Source organism: Natator depressus, chromosome 12, assembly GCF_965152275.1.
Source record: "Natator depressus isolate rNatDep1 chromosome 12, rNatDep2.hap1, whole genome shotgun sequence".
Lineage (NCBI taxonomy): Eukaryota > Metazoa > Chordata > Testudines > Cheloniidae > Natator > Natator depressus.
Window position 1 is genome coordinate 43,338,690 of NC_134245.1, and position 23,207 is coordinate 43,361,896.

The 23,207-nt window shown below is 67.2% G+C and overlaps 1 protein-coding gene across 1 annotated transcript; it reads right to left on the reverse strand.

The window, feature by feature from the left end:
* Positions 1–1,347: 1,347 nt before the first annotated feature.
* MARVELD3 (MARVEL domain containing 3) lies at positions 1,348–23,154 on the reverse strand. The gene is made up of 3 exons (XM_074969120.1): positions 23,069–23,154; positions 7,778–7,905; positions 1,348–3,624 (listed from the first exon to the last, which is right to left on the reverse strand). Exons 1-3 carry the CDS (start codon positions 23,152–23,154, stop codon positions 3,014–3,016), a joined length of 825 nt encoding a protein of 274 aa, XP_074825221.1. The 3' UTR covers positions 1,348–3,013.
* Between the last annotated feature and the right edge of the window lie 53 nt (positions 23,155–23,207).

The following is a 23,207-nucleotide window of genomic DNA, read 5'->3' on the forward strand; positions in this document are numbered from 1 at the left end:
CCTGCAGGTGCCACTGCTAGTGGCTAAGACTGCTTGTTACCCTAGCTCTGCCTCACTATGAGGAGGCCAGCAGTGCCAAGAATACTCAACTGCTTCACTAGCTGCACCACTGAGCTCTGGAAGATCCTGATAAAAGTTCATTTTTCTATCACATTGTGGAGTGAGAACCATGCTAATTCCATAACATGTCTAGGAGTCTCCCAACAGTGGCTGCCTCCCCAGCAGTGCCTGCTAGCTCACAGTCCATTTAATCAATATAGCCTCTCTCCCTTTGCAAAGATCTTTGCCATTACTTTGTAGGGCTGTGTGTAGCTAGATGCCTACCACTGTGCCATAGGCCAAACATGCCAGGAGCCTGCACGTGGCTTCCAGAAGCAGCCATTTCCTAGCGAGAGAATCTGCAGAGGCATGGACCTTCCAAGAAGGAAGCCCAGTGCTATTACTCAGCTCTCCAACAAGAAAGTCAAGCTGCTCTATATAAGAAGAGCTCTGAGGATGGTGAACTGCTGATCCAGCTGCTGGATTTGCACCAGTGCTTGACCCTTGAAGGGTCAGTAGCAATTATCATTGAAGCCACCATCTGTAAAGCCAGCACTGAATCCAGAAAGAACAAAATAGGAAGTGAGCACACACAAGAGCCAGAGCATTCAGTAACACCTGGATTAACTGCACCACACCTGGGAGAAGAGGAGCAACTCAGTGAAATACACAGTGCTGTGGGGCATGCCTCCCCTTCACTTCAGCCAGGCCTGACCTGTCCGCCCACCACTCTGGAGTGCCTGACCCTAGCTAGCTGACTCAGCTTGTAGCAGAGGTAGACGGGCCAGAAAGTCTGAGCTTAGCTCAGCTAGCACCTGGGGGACCAGTGCCGAGTCTTTTCTAGTGCTTGGTCCAGCTCCAGCAGGGCTCTTAATCAGTTGGAGGCTATGAGCCCATGTTATAAACCCCCCCAAAAAAGCTTCAAGATACTCCCATCTAGCCATAAACAAAGGCCAGGGGATGTTATGCCCTCCAGCATGAGAACACATGCTCTACAGAGTTTAGGTAAATGCCTGTCCACCCTGAGCTCTGCTCAGACAAGGACATGGCTATTTCTTGTTCCCTTGAGTTGTGTTGGGCCTCTATTACAGGGAGAGAAACAGCACAAACTGCCTTCCACACTGGCGAAACAGTGCAGGGGAAAAGCAGAGACAAGGGGAGGAAAAAAGCAACAGCACTAGCTTACATCAGAAATGGGTCTTCCTGCCCCTCTCACCCAAAGGATGTGGCCACCTGCCAAGCCAGCTGGCCAAATCTCCACATGTAGCAGAAGGGAAAAAAGGGGTTGGGGGGGGGGGGGAGATATGTGCCTTTTGCCATCAAATACTGCCAGGCTCCAGCCATTCCCACAAGAGGGCCTGCTCCATCTATCTCCGGGCTGCCAGCCCTTCAGCTGAGCACCATACTCCCCATACCAGGGACCAAAAGCAACATCCCCCTGGGGCTGAGGCAGCCATTGTTAGGGATGCCGATTTTGGGTGGATGTAGTCCTTGAGGTTCTCTCACATGACAATCTTTAATTAAAAATTAATCTTTAATTCCTGGAGACTCCAGGATACTCCTGGAGGATTGGCAGACCTAGCCATTGTCACTCTTGAGGTTCAAATCTGTAGGGAGCCCTGGAGCACCTACACTTTGGCCATTCAGCTAAGTGGTGAAGGTGGTGGGGACAGTGTCCCACCATAGTGGGATGAGTTATAGAAACTGTATTTAATAGGATGGTCTTCTCTTGTTGCCACTGTGATCCATTACATTCCCAGGCCTTCATCCCATTTCCCCATGGGTTGGTCACAGGCTCAATCCTAGGTGCTAATGAACATGTAAACCCCTCCCCCCACTGCTGCTCCTGCTCTGCTAGGCTCCACACAGGCTTGCAGCGCTCAACTGTTCATTAGGGTCACGCTCCAGACACAAGCGGTGAAGCTTCTACTGCCTGAGTGACGTCACCTCGCTTTATGGCAGTGGTTCTCAAACTTTTTACTGGTGACCCCTTTCACACAGCAAGCCTTTGAGTGCGACCCCCTTATAAATTAAAAACACTTTTTTATATATTAAACACCATTATAGATGCTGGATGCAAAGTGGGGTTTGGAGTGGAGGCTGACAGCTCGTGACCCCCCATGTAATAACCTCAGGACCCTCTGAGGGGTCCCAACCCCCAGTTTAAGAACCCCTGCTTTATGGGAACAATGGTTGGTGTTTGTCCTCACTCACCCTTCCGCTAATGATCAGGTTTGTAGAATCATTTTCTTATATGATCAATTACATTTTAAAAAAATAAGAACCATGGTTTAAAGGTGACACTCCGAAATGTGAGGAAGCACAGGCTCAGAGAAGAGCTAGTGGCAGGGCTTAGTGGCTGAACCTGGGCTCTCTTCCTATGTCATTCTCTCCTGCTCCCTGCACTGCTGTAGCAAGCAGCTGGGAATCAAAGTTGTTCAAACATGCAGTGATGGGAGGAGAGACGAAGTCCCCTTGTGCTTAAGGTCAAGTGAAAAGCTCAGTCTTAGCTAATGAACAAGGTATCTTGCCAAGCGCTGGTAGTTCTACCTTGTATGGGAGGAACGGGACTATGGCCAATGAGAGAGCTGGGACATCTTGCTTGAGCAGATCAGGAGATGGAGGGGCCCCTCTACTCCCAAGTTACTGAGCTCAGCACAAGCAGTAAGCTAGTCACTGCTAACAAAGGCAGAGCCAAGGAGCAGATGTGGATTATGGAACTAAGAATGCATCTGTTCCACTCACATTCACAAGATTTAAATGTGAGGGCTGGTTAAGAGCAGCTTGGCTCTAGCTGGAGCTGTTCTCTCATGGTAGGGGTGCTTGTTGTGGCCATGGTCCTGTATTCTGATTGTAGCAGTGCAGATGCAACGTCCTGAGACAGGGAAGAGGATGCTGCCCCTTCTTGGTGTCCAGGCTGGCAGCCACAGAGAGAGATGAGCTGGTAGGACAGCTTGGCTATGAACAAGCCACCCTAAAACTCATACATTTCCACTGGCTTCTCTCTCAGCTGATGAACTGTTTTGTATCCCCTGACAGCAAGGCCAGCACTGACCAAGAACACCACAATGGCAATGCAGCTAAAGAGCCCAGCTGCTATCTCTGCCCCATGCACACCGCAGCTGAATCCTTGGTAGCCTTTGCTTTGGTAGAGATTCTCTCTCTCTTTGCACACTGGAGAATCGTAGGCATCCAACAGAAGGTGGAAGTAGAAGTACAGAGCAGGCAGGAAGCCAAGTGCAATCAATATGTCCAGGGTGCATTCGAGCAGCAGCCAGGCTGGGAAATGCCATGGCAGCCGCAGTACACCAACCAAAACAAGAAGGCAAGAGAAGGCCATCAGGGCCCCTCCCACAGCCATTGCTGCTCTTGCTGTCGGCAGCTTTAATTGGTAGAACTGGGTGTCAAGTTGCTGGGCTTTTTCCCCCTCTGCCCCATCAAAGCCACTATAAGCCCCTCCATACTGGTAGTAGTAAATGCCCCCCAAGTTGGGAATGCCGGTGTAACCGCCTGTCGAGCTGTAGGACACAGAGCTGCAGATCAGGATCAGCATGGTCAGCAGAACTTCCACCAGCTGGCAGCAAGCTGCAAAGATGAACAATTCAAAGGCCAGTTAGCAGTGGGTCTCTTATTGAGAAGGTCCTGCACCCCCCATAACTATAAGAGGGCTGGCTTCTCTCGCAGCAACACAGGGACATGAGGGAGGGTTTGCCTGTTGCAGACCATGAAGTAAGTAGTTGAAGCTCCCTTTCACTGAGGGAAAGATGACTACGGGACAACATGCAAGGCCCACCTTTTCCTCACCAGTTTCTTGATGACATTAACCTGTGCATTTTTCCATGACTGCAAAGCCCAACTTTTTCCTTAGGTGTCTGATGACACGGCAGATATACAGCCATACAGCATAGTGGGGAACTACTCCTCACAGTCCTACTGTTGTTTCAATTGTTGTTGAAATACCTGGAGCTCTGGAGAGGGGCTTGCAATTGTTACAAATCCAAATAAATCAAGCAGCTTGATTAATACGAGAGCTCCTCACCTGCCCTCTGAATGCGGGGGGCAGACCAGAAGGAGAAGCCAAGTTCCAGCCAATCTGCTTTAGGAGGGAGAAGGAGAGACTATTTTGCTTTGATCTTTATATTTTAAGGGCCTTTTTTCTTACGTGCTGAGCACCCACAACTTCAGATAAATCCATGGGTCCTGCAAGCACTCTCATGCTGAGGGGTGTGACACAGCTACCTTGACAGACAGGATCAACAACTCACTAATGCAAACAAGCCAGCAGCCCCAGAGCAGGAAATAAGGCAGCTGTTAGCAGGCTCTGAAAATCTCATTTGTTTTTAACTTGCTTTAAACCCCATGAGGCACACAGCCTTACCAAGGGGCATCCCTCATCACCACTGTATGCCATGGACAGGACAAGCCTCACATCTTTGCAAAGCACTCAGCCACTTAGGGGTGCAAATGAAGAATCCACCTGAGGCAGAGCCAGCGGGGAACAGTCTGTATTCCAAAGCTCGGGAAGGGCCAATTGGCTGGCTGGCTGGCAGGCAGGGAACATGCTATACTCCTAGCCTTCTCTCTCCCTGAACATTCAGAGCCAGCAGTAGCTGCACATGCTACTGGATTCAGTTAGCCCCCTTCAGCATCCATGGTGGTATACGGCAAATTAACTGTGCCAAACATCTCAGCCCCTGTACCCAAAAACTGACGGTCTGTGCACTTGCTCCAGTGGAGGGAAGAGTCTTAGGAGTGAAGGGTGCACAGAAATTTCACCTTCACCCCTACTAAACCAGCATAAAGGAACTTGGTCATACACCCTCTAAACTGTCCAGTCAGAGAAGGCAGCAGAGAGCCCAAGTGATGGTTCAGTACTGGGTGCAGGCCCTGACTTTACCCCTGAGCATTACATGACACCAGTGGAGGATACGGGAGGCAAGTTGCTGTGCGAGGCTGGATTTGCTGTAAAACAATACGAAGGAGAAAAGGGGCAGCTTTTTAAAGTAGGAGACTTGACAGCAACTTGACTCTTTCGGAGCAACTAATTCACCCATGCAAAGGCACCAAAACCCTCCCCCATTCCATGCTTCCAGGCAGGTTTCTGGAGGAGTTTTATTGCACTGATACAGGGCAAAGTTCCATCATCCACTGATACAACCCCTTTTATGAGCTTGTAATAACTGCCTGACACCCTTTATCTAGCTTCCTCTGTTCTCGCTCAGCATCAACAGCAAATCCCATTCCTGCTGCTCTGCTGCTCCCTGTAGGTTGATGCCTACCACCAAGTCACAAGAGTAAAGAGCCATATGCAGCTGGCCAGAGCCCTCACCTCAATAATCCACACTCAGCTCAAGGCATGAGCTAGAGTAATAGTTCACCAGCCACAGGCCCAACCTCCTCCTTGCCCTTCTGCAGCATGCACACACCCTAGCCCCGGGATCAGCACGTGAACAGCTCTCCCGGAATCAAGTGTTGTCTTTGTCTCAGAGGATTTGGGACTATTGGAATGAGGAAGATCCCCAGCTGGCAAGATGCATCCCAGCTATGGACCTTGCTGCAGGCATGGCCATCTCTGGGGCCTAAAGTGCGCTGGGTTCAAATGGGTATGTGTATACACATAGGTTAAAGAGCACTGGGTTGAAGTGGGTCTGTACACACACACACACGGGATGAAGTGGGTCTGTGTACACACACAAAGAGGTTGAAGTCCACTGAGTTGCAATAGGTCTGTGTATGCACAGATTCAGAGATTCCAAAGACAGAAGGGACCATTGCAATCAGGATAAAGTGCACCCACCCACACGAGTTAAAATGCACTGCGTTACGTATACACACACGGGGAAAGTGTGTTGGGTTACAGTGGTTTGTACACACACACAAATGGTAAGTGTGCCAGGTTACACTGGATTTGTACTCCCACACACACACGGTGAGTGTGTCAGGTTACAGTGGGTTTGCGTACACACACAAGGTAAGTGTGCCAGGTTACAGTGGATTTGCGCACACACACACAGGGTAAGTGTGCCAGGTTACAGGGGTTTGTACACACACACAGGGTAAGTATGCTGGGTTAGGTCCTAGCCCCAGAAATCAAATGTCTGAAAAGGAGTAGGGTTGCTGAGGCAAGCAGGTTGCTAGCACCACCTGTGGGGACCCTCCTCTGATTGGCTGTTTTCTCCACTGTCCCACATCCTGAGCTACAGCAGCCAATCAGGGCTCCCGCCCGGAGCAGACCTCATTCTCCCAGGTGGAGCTGGGGGAACAGGATGAACCCAGCTCAAGGTGGCTCCTCTCCCCCTACCCTGCCTGGGAGCAATGGGATGGTTCCTCCAAGTTTGCAGATGACACTAAACTGGGCGGAGTGGTAGATAAGCTGGAGGGTAGGGATAGGATACAGAGGGCCCTAGACAAATTAGGGGATTGGGCCAAAAGAAATCTGATGAGGTTCAACAAGTGTAGAGTCTTGCACTTAGGAAGGACGAATCCCATGCACTGCTACAGATCAGGGACCGAGTGGCTAGGCAGCAGTGTTGCAGAAAGGGATGTAGGGGTTACAGTGGACGAGAAGCTGGATGAGAGTCAACAGTGTGCCCTTGTTGCCAAGGCTAACGGCATTTTGGGCTGTATAAGTAGGAACATAGCCAGCAGATCGAGGGATATGATCATTCCCCTCTATTCGGCATTGGTGAGGCCTCATCTGGAGTACTGTGTCCAGTTTTGGGCCCCACACTATAAGAAGGGTGTGGAAAAACTGGAAAGAGTCCAGCGAAGGGCAACAAAAATGATTAGGGGACTGGAACACATGACTTATGAGGAGAGGCTGAGGGAACTGGGATTATTTAGTCTGCAGAAGAGAAGAATGAGGGGGGATTTGATAGCTGCTTTCAACTACCTGAAAGGGGGTTCCAAAGAGGATGGATCTAGACTGTTCTCAGTGGTAGCAGATGACAGAACAAGGAGTAATGGTCTCAAGTTGCAGTGGGGGAGGTTTAGGATGGATATTAGGAAAAACTTTTTCATTAGGAGGGTGGTGAAACACTGGAATGGGTTACCTAGGGAGGTGGTGCAATCTCCTTCCTTAGAGGTTTTTAAGGTCAGGCTTGACAAAGCCCTGGCTGGGATGGTTTAGTTGGGGATTGGTCCTGCTTTGAGCAGGGGGTGGGACTAGATGACCTCCTGAGGTCCCTTCCAGCCCTGATATTCTATGATTCCCCTCTCACCCCATGGTCTCCACACCACCCAGCCTGGGAAGGGAGAGAAGGGACCAGCTGCAGCCAGCCCCAGGCGAGGGGTGAAGAGCAGAGGCCAGATGGGGGAGAACTGATGAGGAGTGGGGGGGAACAGGGTTCATTTGGAGGCAGAATTAACTGCTGGGCTGGGGAATGGGCAGTCAGGAGTGACGACAGACCAACCCCCCAATACATGTCAGACCACATTAAGCGCTGGTGTTTCCCGGGGCACCACATCACCAGGGCCAGATGCCAACAAACTCTCATCCTGTCCCAGGACACACGTCCAGCTACCGGCCAGGGGCACGGAGGGAACTGGCAGGTGCCTCCGTCCAACCTCACCAGGACTAACAGCCAAGAGGCAGCAGGGGCACAGGCAGCAGACCCCTCCCATCCCCACACACACTTTAGACAGGACACCTGGCACCCTCAGCCCCCAGACAGGGCCCTGTGCACTATGGGAATTAGTGCAGAGCATCCGCTGGGTAGCAGAGGCAGGTGAGTCTCACCTCTGGCCGTGCAGAGGTAGCGGCACTGGTAACACTCCAGCAGGCCTGATGGCTCTGCCTGGTAGCACTCCGGCCTCTCGCAGCTGGTTCCACGTATCGGGGATGGCAACACAGGTGGGTGCTCCTCACTGCAACCAAACACAGACTCAGAGACAGCGGCTGACCTGGCAGGGGGTCAAAGCAGGTGGGGGAGAGTGGGATGGGAGAGGGGCTAGGGCAAAGGGGGCCAGAAGCCATGAATAAGGGGCAGGTCTGAGGAGCACAGGGATGGGGGACAGAGAGGAGAGCCAAGGCTGGAGTCAGAGGGTGCTGGGAAAGAGGCAAGTTAGGAGGAAGAAGGAGATGGGCTGGGGCAGGGTGGGGAGATGTTGGGGGCGGGGGTGCTGGCAGGAGGTGGCTGGTAGCAGGACTGAGAGGCTAGGGGCACTGTGGGGGACAGGGCTGAGAGCAGGGCTAGTGGGAGAGCTGGATGGAGGCAGGTGCAGGGGGTTGGGCAGGTGGAGGAGAAGTGAGGGATGGGTCGGAGAGTAGGGCAGGTGGGAGGTACTGGGGGGAAGTTGGGGCAGGTGAAGGGGTGGGGGGGCAGAGGTTAGGGCAGGTGGGGAGCACTGGGGAGGTGATGAGAGGAAGCTGTGGGGTGGGGGGGAGGGACAGGTGGCCAGAGGAGAGGTGGGGGGCAGAGGTCACGGGGGGGCAGGTGGGGAGAGCTGGAGCGGGCCAGTGGGGGTGGGGACAGAGGGTGGGGGGGCAGGGGGCCCTGGGATGGGGCAGGAGGGGAGGCGAGGGCTGGGAATGGGGGTGGGGACAGACTGGGGGCAGGTGGGGGGGACAGGGGGCCATGGGATGGGGCAGGAGGGGAGGCGAGGGCTGGGAATGGGGGTGGGGACAGACTGGGGGCAGGTGGGGGGGGAGGGGGCCATGGGATGGGGCAGGAGGGGAGGCGAGGGCTGGGAACGGGGGTGGGGGCAGGTGGGGGGGGAGGGGGCCATGGGATGGGGCAGGAGGGGAGGCGAGGGCTGGGAACGGGGGTGGGGGCAGGTGGGGGGGCAGGGGGCCCTGGGATGGGGCAGGAGGGGAGGCGAGGGCTGGGAATGGGGGTGGGGACAGACTGGGGGCAGGTGGGGGGGCAGGGGGCCCTGGGATGGGGCAGGAGGGGAGGCGAGGGCTGGGAATGGGGGTGGGGACAGACTGGGGGCAGGTGGGGGGGCAGGGGGCCCTGGGATGGGGCAGGAGGGGAGGCGAGGGCTGGGAATGGGGGTGGGGACAGACTGGGGGCAGGAGGCGGGCAGGTGGGGGGGCAGGGGGCCATGGGATGGGGCAGGAGGGGAGGCGAGGGCTGGGAATAGGGTTGGGGACAGACTGGGGACAGGTGGGGGGGGCAGGGGGCCATGGGATGGGGCAGGAGGGGAGGCGAGGGCTGGGAATGGGGGTGGGGACAGACTGGGGGCAGGTGGGGGGGCAGGGGGCCATGGGATGGGGCAGGAGGAGAGGCGAGGGCTGGGAACGGAGGTGGGGGGGCAGGGGGCCCTGGGATGGGGCAGGAGGGGAGGCGAGGGCTGGGAATGGGGTTGGGGACAGACTGGGGACAGGTGGGGGGGGCAGGGGGCCATGGGATGGGGCAGGAGGGGAGGCGAGGGCTGGGAATGGGGGTGGGGACAGACTGGGGGCAGGTGGGGGGGCAGGGGGCCATGGGATGGGGCAGGAGGGGAGGCGAGGGCTGGGAACGGGGGTGGGGGCAGGTGGGGGGGCAGGGGGCCCTGGGATGGGGCAGGAGGGGAGGCGAGGGCTGGGAATGGGGGTGGGGACAGACTGGGGGCAGGTGGGGGGGCAGGGGGCCCTGGGATGGGGCAGGAGGGGAGGCGAGGGCTGGGAATGGGGGTGGGGACAGATTGGGGGCAGGGGGCCCTGGGATGGGGCAGGAGGGGAGGCGAGGGCTGGGAATGGGGGTGGGGACAGACTGGGGGCAGGTGAGGGGGGCAGGGGGCCATGGGATGGGGCAGGAGGGGAGGCGAGGGCTGGGAACGGGGGTGGGGACAGACTGGGGGCAGGTGGGGGGGCAGGGGGCCATGGGATGGGGCAGGAGGGGAGGCGAGGGCTGGGAACGGGGGTGGGGACAGACTGGGGGCAGGTGGGGGGGCAGGGGGCCATGGGATGGGGCAGGAGGGGAGGCGAGGGCTGGGAACGGGGGTGGGGACAGACTGGGGGCAGGTGGGGGGGCAGGGGGCCATGGGATGGGGCAGGAGGGGAAGCGAGGGCTGGGAACGGGGGTGGGGGCAGGTGGGGGGGCAGGGGGCCCTGGGATGGGGCAGGAGGGGAGGCGAGGGCTGGGAATGGGGGTGGGGACAGACTGGGGGCAGGAGGCGGGGGCAGGGGGCGATGGGATGGGGCAGGAGGGGAGGCGAGGGCTGGGAATGGGGGTGGGGACAGACTGGGGACAGGTGGGGGGGACAGGGGGCCATGGGATGGGGCAGGAGGGGAGGCGAGGGCTGGGAACGGGGGTGGGGGCAGGTGGGGGGGCAGGGGGCCCTGGGATGGGGCAGGAGGGGAGGCGAGGGCTGGGAATGGGGGTGGGGGCAGGTGTGGGGGCAGGGGGCCATGGGATGGGGCAGGAGGGGAGGCGAGGGCTGGGAATGGGGGTGGGGACAGACTGGGGACAGGTGGGGGGGACAGGGGGCCATGGGATGGGGCAGGAGGGGAGGCGAGGGCTGGGAACGGGGGTGGGGGCAGGTGGGGGGGCAGGGGGCCATGGGATGGGGCAGGAGGGGAGGCGAGGGCTGGGAATGGGGGTGGGGACAGACTGGGGCAGGTGGGGGGGGCAGGGGGCCATGGGATGGGGCAGGAGGGGAGGCGAGGGCTGGGAACGGGGGTGGGGGCAGGTGGGGGGGCAGGGGGCCCTGGGATGGGGCAGGAGGGGAGGCGAGGGCTGGGAATGGGGGTGGGGGCAGGAGGAGAGGCGAGGGCTGGGAATGGGGGTGGGGACAGACTGGGGGTAGGTGGGGGGGCAGGGGGCCCTGGGATGGGGCAGGAGGGGAGGCGAGGGCTGGGAACGGGGGTGGGGAGAGACTGGGGGCAGGTGGGGGGGGCAGGGGGCCCTGGGATGGGGCAGGAGGGGAGGCGAGGGCTGGGAACGGGGGTGGGGACAGACTGGGGGCAGGTGGGGGGGCAGGGGGCCCTGGGATGGGGCAGGAGGGGAGGCGAGGGCTGGGAATGGGGGTGGGGACAGACTGGGGGCAGGTGGGGGGGCAGGGGGCCCTGGGATGGGGCAGGAGGGGAGGCGAGGGCTGGGAACGGGGGTGGGAGCAGGTGGGGGGGCAGGGGGCCCTGGGATGGGGCAGGAGGGGAAGCGAGGGCTGGGAATGGGGGTGGGGACAGACTGGGGGCAGGTGGGGGGGCAGGGGGCCATGGGATGGGGCAGGAGGGGAGGCGAGGGCTGGGAATGGGGTTGGGGACAGACTGGGGACAGGTGGGGGGGCAGGGGGCCATGGGATGGGGCAGGAGGGGAGGCGAGGGCTGGGAACGGGGGTGGGGACAGACTGGGGACAGGTGTGGGGGCAGGGGGCCCTGGGATGGGGCAGGAGGGGAGGCGAGGGCTGGGAACGGGGGTGGGAGCAGGTGGGGGGGCAGGGGGCCCTGGGATGGGGCAGGAGGGGAGGCGAGGGCTGGGAATGGGGGTGGGGACAGACTGGGGGCAGGTGGGGGGGCAGGGGGCCCTGGGATGGGGCAGGAGGGGAGGCGAGGGCTGGGAACGGGGGTGGGAGCAGGTGGGGGGGCAGGGGGCCCTGGGATGGGGCAGGAGGGGAGGCGAGGGCTGGGAATGGGGGTGGGGACAGACTGGGGGTAGGTGGGGGGGCAGGGGGCCCTGGGATGGGGCAGGAGGGGAGGCGAGGGCTGGGAATGGGGGTGGGGACAGACTGGGGGCAGGAGGCGGGCAGGTGGGGGGGCAGGGGGCCATGGGATGGGGCAGGAGGGGAGGCGAGGGCTGGGAATGGGGGTGGGGACAGACTGGGGACAGGTGGGGGGGACAGGGGGCCATGGGATGGGGCAGGAGGGGAGGCGAGGGCTGGGAATGGGGTTGGGGACAGACTGGGGGCAGGGGGCCATGGGATGGGGCAGGAGGGGAGGCGAGGGCTGGGAATGGGGGTGGGGACAGACTGGGGGCAGGTGGGGGGGCAGGGGGCCCTGGGATGGGGCAGGAGGGGAGGCGAGGGCTGGGAATGGGGGTGGGGACAGACTGGGGGCAGGAGGCGGGCAGGTGGGGGGGCAGGGGGCCATGGGATGGGGCAGGAGGGGAGGCGAGGGCTGGGAATAGGGTTGGGGACAGACTGGGGACAGGTGGGGGGGGCAGGGGGCCATAGGATGGGGCAGGAGGGGAGGCGAGGGCTGGGAATGGGGGTGGGGACAGACTGGGGGCAGGTGGGGGGGCAGGGGGCCATGGGATGGGGCAGGAGGGGAGGCGAGGGCTGGGAACGGAGGTGGGGGGGGTAGGGGGCCCTGGGATGGGGCAGGAGGGGAGGCGAGGGCTGGGAATGGGGGTGGGGACAGACTGGGGGCAGGTGGGGGGGCAGGGGGCCCTGGGATGGGGCAGGAGGGGAGGAGAGGGCTGGGAACAGGGGTGGGGGCAGACTTGGGGCAGGAGGCAGGCAGGTGGGGGGGCAGGGGGCCCTGGGATGGGGCAGGAGGGGAGGCGAGGGCTGGGAATGGGGTTGGGGACAGACTGGGGACAGGTGGGGGGGGCAGGGGGCCATGGGATGGGGCAGGAGGGGAGGCGAGGGCTGGGAATGGGGGTGGGGACAGACTGGGGGCAGGTGGGGGGGCAGGGGGCCATGGGATGGGGCAGGAGGGGAGGCGAGGGCTGGGAACGGGGGTGGGGGCAGGTGGGGGGGCAGGGGGCCCTGGGATGGGGCAGGAGGGGAGGCGAGGGCTGGGAATGGGGGTGGGGACAGACTGGGGGCAGGTGGGGGGGCAGGGGGCCCTGGGATGGGGCAGGAGGGGAGGCGAGGGCTGGGAATGGGGGTGGGGACAGACTGGGGGCAGGGGGCCCTGGGATGGGGCAGGAGGGGAGGCGAGGGCTGGGAATGGGGGTGGGGACAGACTGGGGGCAGGTGGGGGGGGCAGGGGGCCATGGGATGGGGCAGGAGGGGAGGCGAGGGCTGGGAATGGGGTTGGGGACAGACTGGGGACAGGTGGGGGGGCAGGGGGCCATGGGATGGGGCAGGAGGGGAGGCGAGGGCTGGGAACGGGGGTGGGGACAGACTGGGGGCAGGTGGGGGGGCAGGGGGCCATGGGATGGGGCAGGAGGGGAGGCGAGGGCTGGGAACGGGGGTGGGGACAGACTGGGGGCAGGTGGGGGGGGCAGGGGGCCATGGGATGGGGCAGGAGGGGAAGCGAGGGCTGGGAACGGGGGTGGGGGCAGGTGGGGGGGCAGGGGGCCCTGGGATGGGGCAGGAGGGGAGGCGAGGGCTGGGAATGGGGGTGGGGACAGACTGGGGGCAGGAGGCGGGGGCAGGGGGCGATGGGATGGGGCAGGAGGGGAGGCGAGGGCTGGGAATGGGGTTGGGGACAGACTGGGGGCAGGGGGCCATAGGATGGGGCAGGAGGGGAGGCGAGGGCTGGGAACGGGGGTGGGGGCAGGTGGGGGGGCAGGGGGCCCTGGGATGGGGCAGGAGGGGAGGCGAGGGCTGGGAATGGGGGTGGGGGCAGGTGTGGGGGCAGGGGGCCATGGGATGGGGCAGGAGGGGAGGCGAGGGCTGGGAATGGGGGTGGGGACAGACTGGGGACAGGTGGGGGGGACAGGGGGCCATGGGATGGGGCAGGAGGGGAGGCGAGGGCTGGGAACGGGGGTGGGGGCAGGTGGGGGGGCAGGGGGCCATGGGATGGGGCAGGAGGGGAGGCCAGGGCTGGGAATGGGGGTGGGGACAGACTGGGGCAGGTGGGGGGGGCAGGGGGCCATGGGATGGGGCAGGAGGGGAGGCGAGGGCTGGGAACGGGGGTGGGGGCAGGTGGGGGGGCAGGGGGCCCTGGGATGGGGCAGGAGGGGAGGCGAGGGCTGGGAATGGGGTTGGGGACAGACTGGGGGCAGGTGGGGGGGCAGGGGGCCCTGGGATGGGGCAGGAGGGGAGGCGAGGGCTGGGAATGGGGGTGGGGACAGACTGGGGGCAGGTGGGGGGGGCAGGGGGCCATGGGATGGGGCAGGAGGGGAGGCGAGGGCTGGGAATGGGGTTGGGGACAGACTGGGGACAGGTGGGGGGGCAGGGGGCCATGGGATGGGGCAGGAGGGGAGGCGAGGGCTGGGAACGGGGGTGGGGGTAGGTGGGGGGGCAGGGGGCCCTGGGATGGGGCAGGAGGGGAGGCGAGGGCTGGGAATGGGGGTGGGGACAGACTGGGGGCAGGTGGGGGGGCAGGGGGCCCTGGGATGGGGCAGGAGGGGAGGAGAGGGCTGGGAACAGGGGTGGGGGCAGACTTGGGGCAGGAGGCAAGCAGGTGGGGGGGGGAGGGGGCCCTGGGATGGGGCAGGAGGGGAGGCGAGGGCTGGGAATGGGGTTGGGGACAGACTGGGGGCAGGTGGGGGGGCAGGGGGCCATGGGATGGGGCAGGAGGGGAGGCGAGGGCTGGGAACGGGGGTGGGGACAGACTGGGGGCAGGTGGGGGGGCAGGGGGCCCTGGGATGGGGTAGGAGGGGAGGCGAGGGCTGGGAATGGGGGTGGGGACAGACTGGGGGCAGGTGGGGGGGCAGGGGGCCCTGGGATGGGGCAGGAGGGGAGGCGAGGGCTGGGAATGGGGGTGGGGACAGACTGGGGGCAGGAGGCGGGCAGGTGGGGGGGCAGGGGGCCATGGGATGGGGCAGGAGGGGAGGCGAGGGCTGGGAATGGGGTTGGGGACAGACTGGGGGCAGGGGGCCATGGGATGGGGCAGGAGGGGAGGCGAGGGCTGGGAACGGGGGTGGGGGCAGGTGGGGGGGCAGGGGGCCCTGGGATGGGGCAGGAGGGGAGGCGAGGGCTGGGAATGGGGGTGGGGACAGACTGGGGGCAAGTGGGGGGGGCAGGGGGCCATGGGATGGGGCAGGAGGGGAGGCAAGGGCTGGGAATAGGGTTGGGGACAGACTGGGGACAGGTGGGGGGGGCAGGGGGCCATGGGATGGGGCAGGAGGGGAGGCGACGGCTGGGAATGGGGGTGGGGACAGACTGGGGGCAGGTGGGGGGGCAGGGGGCCATGGGATGGGGCAGGAGGGGAGGCGAGGGCTGGGAACGGGGGTGGGGGCAGGTGGGGGGGCAGGGGGCCCTGGGATGGGGCAGGAGGGGAGGTGAGGGCTGGGAATGGGGGTGGGGACAGACTGGGGGCAGGTGGGGGGGCAGGGGGCCCTGGGATGGGGCAGGAGGGGAGGCGAGGGCTGGGAATGGGGGTGGGGACAGACTGGGGGCAGGTGGGGGGTCAGGGGGCCCTGGGATGGGGCAGGAGGGGAGGCGAGGGCTGGGAATGGGGGTGGGGACAGACTGGGAGCAGGAGGCGGGCAGGTGGGGGGGCAGGGGGCCATGGGATGGGGCAGGAGGGGAGGCGAGGGCTGGGAATGGGGGTGGGGACAGACTGGGGACAGGTGGGGGGGACAGGGGGCCATGGGATGGGGCAGGAGGGGAGGCGAGGGCTGGGAACGGGGGTGGGGGCAGGTGGGGGGGCAGGGGGCCCTGGGATGGGGCAGGAGGGGAGGCGAGGGCTGGGAATGGGGGTGGGGACAGACTGGGGGCAGGTGGGGGGGGCAGGGGGCCATGGGATGGGGCAGGAGGGGAGGCGAGGGCTGGGAATGGGGTTGGGGACAGACTGGGGACAGGTGGGGGGGCAGGGGGCCATGGGATGGGGCAGGAGGGGAGGCGAGGGCTGGGAATGGGGGTGGGGACAGACTGGGGGTAGGTGGGGGGGCAGGGGGCCCTGGGATGGGGCAGGAGGGGAGGCGAGGGCTGGGAACGGGGGTGGGGAGAGACTGGGGGCTGGTGGGGGGGGCAGGGGGCCCTGGGATGGGGCAGGAGGGGAGGCGAGGGCTGGGAACGGGGGTGGGGACAGACTGGGGGCAGGTGGGGGGCAGGGGGCCATGGGATGGGGCAGGAGGGGAGGCGAGGGCTGGGAATGGGGGTGGGGACAGACTGGGGGTAGGTGGGGGGGGCAGGGGGCCCTGGGATGGGGCAGGAGGGGAGGCGAGGGCTGGGAACGGGGGTGGGGACAGACTGGGGACAGGTGTGGGGGCAGGGGGCCCTGGGATGGGGCAGGAGGGGAGGCGAGGGCTGGGAACGGGGGTGGGAGCAGGTGGGGGGGCAGGGGGCCCTGGGATGGGGCAGGAGGGGAGGCGAGGGCTGGGAATGGGGGTGGGGACAGACTGGGGGCAGGTGGGGGGGCAGGGGGCCATGGGATGGGGCAGGAGGGGAGGCGAGGGCTGGGAACGGGGGTGGGAGCAGGTGGGGGGGCAGGGGGCCCTGGGATGGGGCAGGAGGGGAGGCGAGGGCTGGGAATGGGGGTGGGGACAGACTGGGGGCAGGTGGGGGGGCAGGGGGCCCTGGGATGGGGCAGGAGGGGAGGCGAGGGCTGGGAACGGGGGTGGGAGCAGGTGGGGGGGCAGGGGGCCCTGGGATGGGGCAGGAGGGGAGGCGAGGGCTGGGAATGGGGGTGGGGACAGACTGGGGGCAGGTGGGGGGGGCAGGGGGCCATGGGATGGGGCAGGAGGGGAGGCGAGGGCTGGGAATGGGGTTGGGGACAGACTGGGGACAGGTGGGGGGGCAGGGGGCCATGGGATGGGGCAGGAGGAGAGGCGAGGGCTGGGAATGGGGGTGGGGGCAGGTGGGGAGGCGAGGGCTGGGAATGGGGGTGGGGACAGACTGGGGGCAGGTGGGGGGGCAGGGGGCCCTGGGATGGGGCAGGAGGGGAGGCGAGGGCTGGGAATGGGGGTGGGGACAGACTGGGGGCAGGTGGGGGGGCAGGGGGCCATGGGATGGGGCAGGAGGGGAGGCGAGGGCTGGGAACGGGGGTGGGGGGGCAGGGGGCCCTGGGATGGGGCAGGAGGAGAGGCGAGGGCTGGGAATGGGGGTGGGGGCAGGTGGGGAGGCGAGGGCTGGGAATGGGGGTGGGGACAGACTGGGGGCAGGTGGGGGGGCAGGGGGCCCTGGGATGGGGCAGGAGGGGAGGCGAGGGCTGGGAATGGGGGTGGGGACAGACTGGGGGCAGGTGGGGGGGCAGGGGGCCATGGGATGGGGCAGGAGGGGAGGCGAGGGCTGGGAATGGGGGTGGGGACAGACTGGGGGCAGGTGGGGGGGCAGGGGGCCATGGGATGGGGCAGGAGGGGAGGCGAGGGCTGGGAACGGGGGTGGGGGCAGGTGGGGGGGCAGGGGGCCCTGGGATGGGGCAGGAGGGGAGGTGAGGGCTGGGAATGGGGGTGGGGACAGACTGGGGGCAGGTGGGGGGGCAGGGGGCCCTGGGATGGGGCAGGAGGGGAGGCGAGGGCTGGGAACGGGGGTGGGGGGACAGGGGGCCATGGGATGGGGCAGGAGGGGAGGCGAGGGCTGGGAACGGGGGTGGGGGGACAGGGGGCCATGGGATGGGGCAGGAGGGGAGGCGAGGGCTGGGAACGGGGGTGGGGGGGCAGGGGGCCCTGGGATGGTGCAGGAGGGGAGGCGAGGGCTGGGAACGGGGGTGGGGGCAGGTGGGGGGGCAGGTGGGGGTCAGGGGGCCATGGGATGGGGCAGGAGGGGAGGCGAGGGCTGGGAACGGGGGTGGGGGCAGGTGGGGGGGCAGGGGGCCCTGGGATGGGGCAGGAGGGGAGGCGAGGGCTGGGAACGGGGGTGGGGACAGACTGGGGGCAGGTGGGGGGGCAGGGGGCCATGGGATGGGGCAGGAGGGGAGGCGAGGGCTGGGAACGGGGGTGGGGACAGACTGGGGGCAGGTGGGGGGGCAGGGGGCCATGGGATGGGGCAGGAGGGGAGGCGAGGGCTGGGAATGGGGGTGGGAACAGACTGGGGGCAGGTGGGGGGGGCAGGGGGCCATGGGATGGGGCAGGAGGGGAGGCGAGGGCTGGGAACGGGGGTGGGGGCAGGTGGGGGGGCAGGTGGGGGGGCAGGGGGCCCTGGGATGGGGCAGGAGGGGGAGGCGAGGGCTGGGAATGGGGGTGGGGACAGACTGGGGGCAGGTGGGGGGGCAGGGGGCCATGGGATGGGGCAGGAGGGGAGGCGAGGGCTGGGAATGGGGGTGGGGACAGACTGGGAGCAGGAGGCGGGCAGGTGGGGGGGCAGGGGGCCATGGGATGGGGCAGGAGGGGAGGCGAGGGCTGGGAATGGGGGTGGGGACAGACTGGGGACAGGTGGGGGGGACAGGGGGCCATGGGATGGGGCAGGAGGGGAGGCGAGGGCTGGGAACGGGGGTGGGGGCAGGTGGGGGGGCAGGGGGCCCTGGGATGGGGCAGGAGGGGAGGCGAGGGCTGGGAATGGGGGTGGGGACAGACTGGGGGCAGGTGGGGGGGGCAGGGGGCCATGGGACGGGGCAGGAGGGGAGGCGAGGGCTGGGAATGGGGTTGGGGACAGACTGGGGACAGGTGGGGGGGCAGGGGGCCATGGGATGGGGCAGGAGGGGAGGCGAGGGCTGGGAACGGGGGTGGGGGCAGGAGGAGAGGCGAGGGCTGGGAATGGGGGTGGGGACAGACTGGGGGTAGGTGGGGGGGCAGGGGGCCCTGGGATGGGGCAGGAGGGGAGGCGAGGGCTGGGAACGGGGGTGGGGAGAGACTGGGGGCTGGTGGGGGGGGCAGGGGGCCCTGGGATGGGGCAGGAGGGGAGGCGAGGGCTGGGAACGGGGGTGGGGACAGACTGGGGGCAGGTGGGGGGGCAGGGGGCCATGGGATGGGGCAGGAGGGGAGGCGAGGGCTGGGAATGGGGGTGGGGACAGACTGGGGGTAGGTGGGGGGGGCAGGGGGCCCTGGGATGGGGCAGGAGGGGAGGCGAGGGCTGGGAACGGGGGTGGGGACAGACTGGGGACAGGTGTGGGGGCAGGGGGCCCTGGGATGGGGCAGGAGGGGAGGCGAGGGCTGGGAACGGGGGTGGGAGCAGGTGGGGGGGCAGGGGGCCCTGGGATGGGGCAGGAGGGGAGGCGAGGGCTGGGAATGGGGGTGGGGACAGACTGGGGGCAGGTGGGGGGGCAGGGGGCCATGGGATGGGGCAGGAGGGGAGGCGAGGGCTGGGAATGGGGTTGGGGACAGACTGGGGACAGGTGGGGGGGCAGGGGGCCATGGGATGGGGCAGGAGGGGAGGCGAGGGCTGGGAACGGGGGTGGGAGCAGGTGGGGGGGCAGGGGGCCCTGGGATGGGGCAGGAGGGGAGGCGAGGGCTGGGAATGGGGGTGGGGACAGACTGGGGGCAGGTGGGGGGGCAGGGGGCCCTGGGATGGGGCAGGAGGGGAGGCGAGGGCTGGGAACGGGGGTGGGAGCAGGTGGGGGGGCAGGGGGCCCTGGGATGGGGCAGGAGGGGAGGCGAGGGCTGGAATGGGGGTGGGGACAGACTGGGGGCAGGTGGGGGGGGCAGGGGCCATGGGATGGGGCAGGAGGGGAGGCGAGGGCTGGGAATGGGGTTGGGGACAGACTGGGGACAGGTGGGGGGGCAGGGGGCCATGGGATGGGGCAGGAGGAGAGGCGAGGGCTGGGAATGGGGGTGGGGGCAGGTGGGGAGGCGAGGGCTGGGAATGGGGGTGGGGACAGACTGGGGGCAGGTGGGGGGGCAGGGGGCCCTGGGATGGGGCAGGAGGGGAGGCGAGGGCTGGGAATGGGGGTGGGGACAGACTGGGGGCAGGTGGGGGGGCAGGGGGCCATGGGATGGGGCAGGAGGGGAGGCGAGGGCTGGGAACGGGGGTGGGGGGGCAGGGGGCCCTGGGATGGGGCAGGAGGAGAGGCGAGGGCTGGGAATGGGGGTGGGGGCAGGTGGGGAGGCGAGGGCTGGGAATGGGGGTGGGGACAGACTGGGGGCAGGTGGGGGGGCAGGGGGCCCTGGGATGGGGCAGGAGGGGAGGCGAGGGCTGGGAATGGGGGTGGGGACAGACTGGGGGCAGGTGGGGGGGCAGGGGGCCATGGGATGGGGCAGGAGGGAGGCGAGGGCTGGGAATGGGGGTGGGGACAGACTGGGGGCAGGTGGGGGGGCAGGGGGCCATGGATGGGGCAGGAGGGGAGGCGAGGGCTGGGAACGGGGGTGGGGGCAGGTGGGGGGGCAGGGGGCCCTGGGATGGGGCAGGAGGGGAGGTGAGGGCTGGGAATGGGGGTGGGGACAGACTGGGGGCAGGTGGGGGGGCAGGGGGCCCTGGGATGGGGCAGGAGGGGAGGCGAGGGCTGGGAACGGGGGTGGGGGGACAGGGGGCCATGGGATGGGGCAGGAGGGGAGGCGAGGGCTGGGAACGGGGGTGGGGGGACAGGGGGCCATGGGATGGGGCAGGAGGGGAGGCGAGGGCTGGGAACGGGGGGTGGGGGGGCAGGGGGCCCTGGGATGGTGCAGGAGGGGAGGCGAGGGCTGGGAACGGGGGTGGGGGCAGGTGGGGGGGCAGGTGGGGGGGCAGGGGGCCATGGGATGGGGCAGGAGGGGAGGCGAGGGCTGCGAACGGGGGTGGGGGCAGGTGGGGGGGCAGGGGGCCCTGGGATGGGGCAGGAGGGGAGGCGAGGGCTGGAACGGGGGTGGGGACAGACTGGGGGCAGGTGGGGGGGCAGGGGGCCATGGGATGGGGCAGGAGGGGAGGCGAGGGCTGGGAACGGGGGTGGGGACAGACTGGGGGCAGGTGGGGGGGCAGGGGGCCATGGGATGGGGCAGGAGGGGAGGCGAGGGCTGGGAATGGGGGTGGGGACAGACTGGGGCAGGTGGGGGGGCAGGGGGCCATGGGATGGGGCAGGAGGGGAGGCGAGGGCTGGGAACGGGGGTGGGGGCAGGTGGGGGGGCAGGTGGGGGGCAGGGGGCCCTGGGATGGGGCAGGAGGGGAGGCGAGGGCTGGGAATGGGGGTGGGGACAGACTGGGGGCAGGTGGGGGGGCAGGGGGCCATGGGATGGGGCAGGAGGGGAGGCGAGGGCTGGGAAAGGGGGTGGGGGGGCAGGGGGCCCTGGGATGGGGCAGGAGGGGAGGCGAGGGCTGGGAACGGGGGTGGGGGGGCAGGGGGCCTGGGATGGGGCAGGAGGGGAGGCGAGGGCTGGGAACGGGGTGGGGGGGCAGGGGGCCCTCCTGGGATGGGGCAGGAGGGGAGGCGAGGGCTGGGAACGGGGCAGGAGGGGGGGCAGGGGGCCCTGGGATGGGGCAGGAGGGGAGGCGAGGGCTGGGAATGGGGGTGGGGACAGACTGGGGGTAGGTGGGGGGGGCAGGGGGCCCTGGGATGGGGCAGGAGGGGAGGCGAGGGCTGGGAATGGGGGTGGGGACAGACTGGGGGCAGGTGGGGGGGCAGGGGGCCCTGGGATGGGGCAGGAGGGGAGGCGAGGGCTGGGAATAGGGTTGGGGACAGACTGGGGGTAGGTGGGGGGGCAGGGGGCCCTGGGATGGGGCAGGAGGAGAGGCGAGGGCTGGGAATGGGGGTGGGGGCAGGTGGGGAGGCGAGGGCTGGGAATGGGGGTTGGGACAGACTGGGGGCAGGTGGGGGGGCAGGGGGCCCTGGGATGGGGCAGGAGGGGAGGCGAGGGCTGGGAATGGGGGTGGGGACAGACTGGGGGCAGGTGGGGGGGCAGGGGGCCATGGGATGGGGCAGGAGGGGAGGCGAGGGCTGGGAACGGGGGTGGGGGCAGGTGGGGGGGCAGGTGGGGGGCAGGGGGCCATGGGATGGGGCAGGTGGGGAGGCGAGGGCTGGGAATGGGGGTGGGGACAGACTGGGGGCAGGTGGGGGGGCAGGGGGCCATGGGATGGGGCAGGAGGGGAGGCGAGGGCTGGGAATGGGGTTGGGGACAGACTGGGGACAGGTGGGGGGGCAGGGGGCCCTGGGATGGGGCAGGAGGGGAGGCGAGGGCTGGGAATGGGGGTGGGGACAGACTGGGGGCAGGTGGGGGGGCAGGGGGCCCTGGGATGGGGCAGGAGGGGAGGCGAGGGCTGGGAACGGGGGTGGGGGGGCAGGGGGCCATGGGATGGGGCAGGAGGGAGGCGAGGGCTGGGAATGGGGGTGGGGACAGACTGGGGGCAGGTGGGGGGGCAGGGGGCCCTGGGATGGGGCAGGAGGGGAGGCGAGGGCTGGGAACGGGGGTGGGGGGGCAGGGGGCCCTGGGATGGGGCAGGAGGGGAGGCGAGGGCTGGGAACGGGGGTGGGGACAGACTGGGGGCAGGTGGGGGGCAGGGGGCCATGGGATGGGGCAGGAGGGGAGGCGAGGGCTGGGAATGGGGGTGGGGACAGACTGGGGGCAGGTGGGGGGGGCAGGGGGCCATGGGATGGGGCAGGAGGGGAGGCGAGGGCTGGGAACGGGGTGGGGGCAGGTGGGGGGGCAGGTGGGGGGGCAGGGGGCCCTGGGATGGGGCAGGAGGGAGGCGAGGGCTGGGAATGGGGGTGGGGACAGACTGGGGGCAGGTGGGGGGGCAGGGGGCCATGGGATGGGGCAGGAGGGGAGGCGAGGGCTGGGAACGGGGGGTGGGGGGCAGGGGGCCCTGGGATGGGGCAGGAGGGGAGGCGAGGGCTGGGAACGGGGGTGGGGGGGCAGGGGGCCCTGGGATGGGGCAGGAGGGGAGGCGAGGGCTGGGAACGGGGGCAGGAGGGGGGGCAGGGGGCCCTGGGATGGGGCAGGAGGGGAGGCGAGGGCTGGGAATGGGGGTGGGGACAGACTGGGGGTAGGTGGGGGGGGCAGGGGGCCCTGGGATGGGGCAGGAGGGGAGGCGAGGGCTGGGAATGGGGGTGGGGACAGACTGGGGGCAGGTGGGGGGGCAGGGGGCCCTGGGATGGGGCAGGAGGGGAGGCGAGGGCTGGGAATAGGGTTGGGGACAGACTGGGGGTAGGTGGGGGGGGCAGGGGGCCCTGGGATGGGGCAGGAGGAGAGGCGAGGGCTGGGAATGGGGGTGGGGGCAGGTGGGGAGGCGAGGGCTGGGAATGGGGGTTGGGACAGACTGGGGGCAGGTGGGGGGGCAGGGGGCCCTGGGATGGGGCAGGAGGGGAGGCGAGGGCTGGGAATGGGGGTGGGGACAGACTGGGGGCAGGTGGGGGGGCAGGGGCCATGGGATGGGGCAGGAGGGGAGGCGAGGGCTGGGAACGGGGGTGGGGGGGCGGGGGGCCCTGGGATGGGGCGGGGAAAGGCGGGGGCGCAGCTCTGGTTCGCGCCGGGCCCCGCCCTGCTCTCACCGGCCGGGCCGGGGGCCCCTGGGGGGGCTGCTCGCCGCGCGCGCCCTGCCCGGCTGCCGGCGGCTCCTGCGGTCGCGCTCCGCCATCTCGGGCCGGGCGGCGGGAGACCCGCCCCCGCCGGAGCGAGGCGGGGCGGGCG